We start from the raw sequence: 6,964 nt of genomic DNA, 5'->3' as shown, positions 1-6,964 counted from the left end.
CTACAAAGTCTTGAAGTGAGAGGAGATTTGTAGGAACTTGTTGCTGAGGTCATTATAGCTTCCATCAACTTTGGTGTGAAGGTTCTTCAGCTCATATCCAATGTGCTTCTCACTTCTAGTTTGGGACTCTAAGATCTGTTTCAACATTGCATCAGTGCTACTCTCTTCTGGAGCAGAGGTAGAAGATCCGACTTGGCCTTGGGTAGACTGATTTCCTTTGGAGGAGAAGCCTTGAGAGTAGTTTTCCCTAGCTTGGTAACCACCTTGTTGGTTGTTGTAGAAGGGCTTTTGTTGGTAGTTGTTGTACTGAAAATTAGGCTCCTTTTTGTACCATGTCCCATTAGCATTCACAAAGCACAATTCTTCCTGACCTTCTAGACCATCAACTTCACTTACCACAACAATCCCCTCTTGTTTCTGCTCACCAACAGAGTTCACCTTCTCTTGTTTAGCTCTATCTGAGAGAAGCTTATCAAACTTGTCTTGTAGAGCCTTCAACTCTTTCCTTGTGTTCTGATCATCTCTTCCACTGCCTTTGCTGCTTCTATCATGCTCATCATTGTAGACTGAATCACTCTGATCCATGTTCTCTACAAGTTTCTCAGGATCTTCTTCAGTTCTCCCCAAGAAGAACTCATTGCTAGCAGTATCCATCTGGCTTCTGAACTTAGGTAAAACTCCTCTATAGAAGGTACTGAGCAGACTCTCCTTGGTGAAACCATGATGTGGGCATTGAGACCAGTAGCGTTGAAACCCAGAGATCTCATTCCTAAGCTTGGCAGTCCTTGAGCTAGAGAAGAACTTGTTGAGGAAGGCTGTCTTGCATTCATTCCAAGTGGTGATAGAGTCACTTGGAAGGTTCTTCTCCCATGTGTGAGCTTTGTTTCCCAAAGAAAATGGAAACAATCTCAGATTGAAGGCATCTTCAGAGACTCCATTTGTTTTTGACAAGCCACATTACTTGTCAAATTGATCCAAGTGATCAAGTGGATCCTCCAAAGCAAGACCATGATACTTGTTGTTCTCTATCATGTTGATCAAGCTGGATTTGATCTCAAAGTTGTTGTTCTCCACAACTGGTGCCCTGATACCCAGCCTACTCCCATGTATATTGGGTTGATCATAGGTGCCAATAGCTCTAGCTTGGCGCTGATTCCCCTCCATCTCAAGCTCAACTCTGTCCAAATGAGCTTTTCTTTCTTCTCCTCTTCTCTTCTTTGCAATCTCCCTTTCAAAAGCTCTAATGTCTTCAACTCCTCAAGTTCATGTACCTGACATTCAAAAGAGCTAGGAGAGAGAATCAATAATTAGATACAAGAAAATAAGACTTAGTCTCAAGCAAGGACCATATCTCAATGTTAAAATCAACTTAGAATTGGCAACAACGCCAAATTTTAAATGAACTTTTCAAGGGTCCAATAATCAAATCATTATAGTAATTAAGATGTCAATCCATTTCTAAGAGTTTTGATGCAAAGTGAATTCATGTTCAAACTTAATCTAAATGCAATCAATAATATGAGTGGTTTCAATCAATCTAACAAGTTTCTAAAGCAACTTTCAATCAATTGGAATAAGGAGGAATCATGGGCATAGGATTTTGATTTCAGATGACTCAGATTAAATCTAAAATGGCAAAGTTTCAATCAACACATTTCCCTAAGTCTAGATATCAATTCTAAGCAAGTTTTCTTCCAAGATAAAAGCTCATTTACTCTCATGATCAAACATCAAATTCCTTTGGTTTGTGTCAATCAAGCAATCATTAAGGATAGATCATTCAACTTTCCTAACTCCCCTAACATCAAATCCCTTTGGTAGGGTAAGCTAAGAGCTTGATGAGTTGGCTCAGAAATTTCATCGAACACCTTCCGGGAAATGAAATGTCTAGAGTTCTAAACCAGAATGACCAACTCAAGCTTAGCATTAAGATCACTCAATCAAGCAAGGAAACACTTTAATCTACTCTAAACATTTTAGATCATCACTTAATCAACCTAAATCATCCTAACCCATGAATCCAAAGATGACTACTCACTTATAATCATGGTAGACACTAGATCATTAGTTGATCCAAATCAAAACATGATTAATGGTCAAAGTAATCAAGAAAGGATAAGAAATTATGATCAAGATTAGATCTTTCACCCAAAAGTGGTTTTTGATTAGATAGAAAACAAGATAAGTCATAATTTTAGGTTTAGAGTGTATTTATAGGACTTCTAAAAACCTAGTGGGCTCAGTCAATAAATCTGAGAAACAAAACATAAAAACTCGAGTAAGTGGTAAAAGGTGAGCGGGTTGCTCAAGTCGCTCCAGCAGGTCGCTCTGTCTCGCAGCGGCTTCTAGACCCCACTCCATGAGGTCGCTCTGGATGTCGTCCGTTACACCAAGGAATGCCGAGCGGGTTCGTCATCCCGCTCCGAATGGTCGCTCGGGATTACAGCGGGTTGGTTACCCCGCAACGGAGGGTCGCTCCAACTCCTTGCTCCGTGTCTTCAAAGAATGGCGAGCGGGTTCTCCTACCCGCTCCGGCTGGCCGCTCCGTGTTGTTCTGTGTAGAGCGGGTGCTCTAGGTCGCTGCGAGAGCCCGCTCTGATACTCAACTCGTCCAATGATCATAATTCACCCCCTTTTTGGACCACAATGTCTCCAAACTCCTCCAAAAACTCCAAAGGATACTCCAACACCTAATAAAGACTTATGTATGCAAATGAAACCTAAAGATACCTAAATACTAATCTAAATGATTCAAAATATGCAGGAATGAATGACTAAAACAATGCAAATATACAAGATATCACATTGGAATGTGTGAAGTTTGATGAGAGTTTCGAGTTTCAATGTTCAATTTTTTCTCTAGCCACCCCTTAGAGCATAAGAATGTATGGAACCATGATCTATAGAGATTTTTCATGTAAAACATTGTTATCTAACTATAAAGATTTATCATTTAAATTAGTATATGCTTCTCTATACTCTATAACTAGGATAAGACTTGCGCCTTACGCATAGTGAGTTTATTTGTATATATTATCAACAATTTTTTAATATATTTGATCATTTTATTTATACATATACAATTTTTGTTGTTGTTATTATATAATTTCTTTCTGATGGACTGGATCAATATTTATTAAAAATTGTGGAACTAAACAATATTTAATATATCATGGGTTGATCGGATTGGACATTAAAGAAATTATGACCCAAAAACCTTTTTTTTTCATCGAACACATTCTTGAAAAAGATGACTAGTACTGTTTCCACAGTTGAACTATTTTGACATTTAGCTTCCATATGGTTTTGAAAAGTTTCAGATCAACTATCGAATTGATACATGTCATTTTTATGCTTTTAGTCGTATGCTTAAGAAAAACTTACATTTTTGTAATTTAAAGTCGTTTTAAACAATTCAAAATATAACATATAAGAAAAAATCTAACATATAATAAAAATATAACATATAAGGTTTCCTCATTTTTTTTAATTTAAAATCGTTTAAAAAAAAATAACATATAAGGTTTCCTCATTTTTCTAATTTAAAGTTATTTTAAAAATTCAAAATATAATATATAAGAAAAAATCTAATTTTTTAATTATATGGTTAATGTGATTGTCTAATTTTTTAATAATATAAAATATTAAAATTAAACAAAAATGAAGAAATATGCAAAAATTGTTATCAAATCATTATTATTCATAGTCATTAATTGCCATATATATGTTAATCATATTAGGTAATACCGTAGCTTTTATTTAAGGAAATAATACACGCTTCTTAATATATAGGGGATATTAGAAGGATTTTTTTAAAGTTTTGTGGGAGCCGTAAAGAAGAATCTATTTCGAAGAAGTATTTGTCGAAGAAGGTTTCTACGTTTTCTTCTTCGGGGATTTTGACGTTAACTTCGTTGCAACCATTTTCGACCCCAACAGTTAGCCCCCCAGCTCGTTAGAGTCGAGACTCTTGCGGGCGGTTTGACGATTTCGGCGAAGTTGGCGTATTGAACGAAGTTTACTTCAAACTCTACGGAAGAGAATTCTCGAGAAAATGTTTATTAAAAAATATAAAATTCCGAGCCCATACTTCTATAAGTAGTGAGCTCTTGTCATTCATTTGCTTCACACCTTCCCTTCTTCAAACCCTCAAAAACTCTCTAGCTCCAAATCTCTTGTTTTTAACATGTTTTCTTCCCATGATGACAAGCGAAGTTCCGATGTGGAGATGGGCGAGGCTACATCTCCGGCGCCGATTCCGACTTCTCCGGTTGAAGCGCCGGCTTACGTTGCCGATCATCTCTCCTTTCGAGAGAAATTAGTTCGTCGCCAAGCCGAGAAAGAACAGGTTCAAGCTAGCGCCGAGTTACCGTCCTCTTCTACACTGGCCGTTGCTCCGGCTCATGGGACCGAGGGCGTAACTCCGCGAGATACGGGAACTCTCGCAGGCTCGGTCGTCCCGGATGCTTCGGCTTTACCTGCTGGATCGTCCACGACTCCGATTCTCGTTGAAGATAAGGAGAGGGCTGCTGACTCTATGCCACCTCCTCCGGCCAGGAAGGAGATCGTTCTAGCGCTGCACGCTCCTAGTGTTGTTTCGGTTACTAAGCCTAAGGCCGGAAGAGGAAGTTTACCAAGGGCGGTGACGGGGAATCTTCACAGCAAGGAGGCTCGAGCATGGCGTCGGGGCTTCGCGGAAAGGTTTGTCGCTCACTTACTTTCTTGATTGTTATATATTTTTCTAAAAGACATAGAATCCCTAACTTTCTTCTCGTTTCGCAGTTCGTGTCGTTGATCGACGGGATGATCAGCGAATGCGGTTCTGAGACCAGTCGTCTTGCCGGGGAGTTGTTGGAACTTCAGGGTAGATGGTCCGAAACCGAGGCCATGCTGACGGCTGTCAAGGATTCTCACTCCGTGAAAGTGTCGAAACTTGAGGTCGCGATAGGGGAGCTCAAGAGGGACCTTGGGAACACGGCGAGTTCATTGCTTAAGGAGAAGAAATCCAGGAAGGCCAAATCTTCGGAGGTGCGTCATCTTCAGCGTCAGATCGAGGGCGATGCAGGATTAGTGAGCCGCGGGATTCGAGAAGCCAAGGACGCTCTTCGTTCTGAGTTCCAAGCTTGCTTGGCGAAGATCTCCGCCTTTCTGGGCTCTCTCAAATGCATTCGGAACAGGGATATAGCCTTGGCGACGATCGAGGGCGGGATGGCCGTGGTTCAATCGTTCCAAAGTGAGACTCCTCCGACCTTAGAGGCCGAAGAGGCGCGACTGTCCGGCTGCAAGGGAGATTTGGCAGTCGTGGATGAAGATTTCGATCTCATCCTTGCTGACCTGAAATCCGCGTTCTTCCTTCCGACGTGTTCAGAAGGCCCGGATGGGAAGGATCCGGTACTCGGAGGTGACGCGGCTCCAGGTTTAGATGAGACGACCGGTGAAGAGGGAGCGTTAGCTCTGAGGATGACTTTGGTAAGATCTCTTGTGGGAGATTTTTTTTTATGTTTGATGTTTCGGCTTTAAATTGCCTCATTTCGTGTTTCGGGACTGGCCGTATGTGGCTTTGAGTCCCCGCCGGTCTGCGGCTTTTTATGACAAGAATGGTCGAGTTGCATTTTTCATAAGCTTACGTATGGCGTGGAAGACGGGTGATGAGTTGTCGTCTCATATCCTTTTTCGATGTGAAATGTTTTGTTCGAGATTCGTTTCGAGAGTTCTTCCGCGAGATATCGACTTCGCGGGATATCTGAAGATGTCGAATATAAACATAGAGGCATGATTTTGGGATCTCGTACCTTTTGGACATCATGCCTTGAGATGTTACAGACCAGTGCGCTGGGTTTAGGGCAAGACCTAGGTTTACTTTCGGTTTAAGATTTTATGCGGAGACTAGCCGGCTATCGATTTATCTATCGCAATTTTAACCTGATTCGTACCGATTTAAAGTCCGCGATAGGTTCTCGGATTATATGACTTGTTAGATACGAATCGAGCATCTCTCCGGAGACAATTTTTAAGCCAACCGGAAGTGCTGGACCAAAATTTCGGGTTTCTTTTATAGCGCTATTATCCTTGTGTCGGATGTACGAGAGTCATCTTCGTGAGATGGCTATGTCTGTTTAGGACGTTCAAGAGTTCGATGTGATCAGCACCGAACTTGGTGGCAAATGCCGTCGTTTAGAGTTTTTGCGCAAGATATGTGTTAAAATGTTCATCATTTTTTTGACGGAGTGTCCGTCTTTGTCGCTCGGAAGAAGTAACCCTCGAGGCATCTCTCGCGACGTCTCGCGATACCAATGGTTGCTTCTCCCTAACGGCTGATTTATTTTTGAATATCGAAAATGTTTCGCGGATAAAAGATAATTTGCTTGGTTAAGATATGTCGGAAACATCAAAGGCGTGGTCGGATGTTTTCGAGTTTAAGAGTATACGAGTATACGTGTATATGTATCCACTCCCCCCCCCCCTTTTTGATTGGGGGGACAGCTGAATTTGCCTTTCGACAAACTGCCTACGTACTCCTTATGGAGATCAAGCCGTCTCGTAGTTCCGTGATTGTGAGTTGGTTAGCGATAGTATTTTTTGAGATGCATCGCGTTCCAGGTCCTTGGAATTTTTATGCATTGCATGTTGGCTAATTCGTAGGAGCCCAGTCGGACGACTTTTTCGATTTTATAGGGTCCTTCCCAGTTTGCTCCGAGTTTTCCCGCGTTTCGTTCAGAGGTGTTTTGGAAGACTTTGCGAAGGACTAGATCTCCCTGATTAAATCTGCGATTCCGTACGTTGGAATTGTAGTACTTTGCGGCAGTGTGTTGGTAATTTTGGATTCAGATGAGCGCTCGATCTCGGCGCTTGTTAATGAGATCGAGATCGTCGAGGAGCATTGCGTTGTTGAGCTCCTCTCGTTCGGGAAGTAACCTTCTTCGAACACCGGGGAATTCTACTTCTGCGGGAATCATGCATTCCG

General features: G+C 41.5%; 1 protein-coding gene across 1 annotated transcript; it reads right to left on the bottom strand.

Annotated features, from left to right (window-relative positions):
- LOC125592500 lies at window positions 1-1,164 on the bottom strand. The gene is made up of 2 exons (XM_048767705.1): window positions 1,008-1,164; window positions 1-878 (listed from the first exon to the last, which is right to left on the bottom strand). The coding sequence occupies exons 1-2, from the start codon at window positions 1,162-1,164 to the stop codon at window positions 1-3; spliced, it is 1,035 nt and encodes a 344-aa protein (XP_048623662.1).
- Window positions 1,165-6,964: the final 5,800 nt, after the last annotated feature.

Source organism: Brassica napus, chromosome C9 (genome assembly GCF_020379485.1).
Source record: "Brassica napus cultivar Da-Ae chromosome C9, Da-Ae, whole genome shotgun sequence".
NCBI classification, from domain to species: Eukaryota; Viridiplantae; Streptophyta; class Magnoliopsida; order Brassicales; family Brassicaceae; genus Brassica; species Brassica napus.
The sequence above is the reverse complement of the archived record's forward strand: the minus strand, read 5'-3'. Positions and strand labels throughout refer to the sequence as shown.

Bases quoted from the DNA above. Each gene is read 5' to 3' on its own strand.
- LOC125592500 (XM_048767705.1), bottom strand. From the start codon at position 1,164: ATGGAGGGGAATCAGCGCCAAGCTAGAGCTATTGGCACCTATGATCAA. The intron at 879-1,007 runs GTCTTGCTTTGG...TGGGAAACAAAG, and splicing joins AGAGAACAACAAGTATCATG to CTCACACATGGGAGAAGAAC.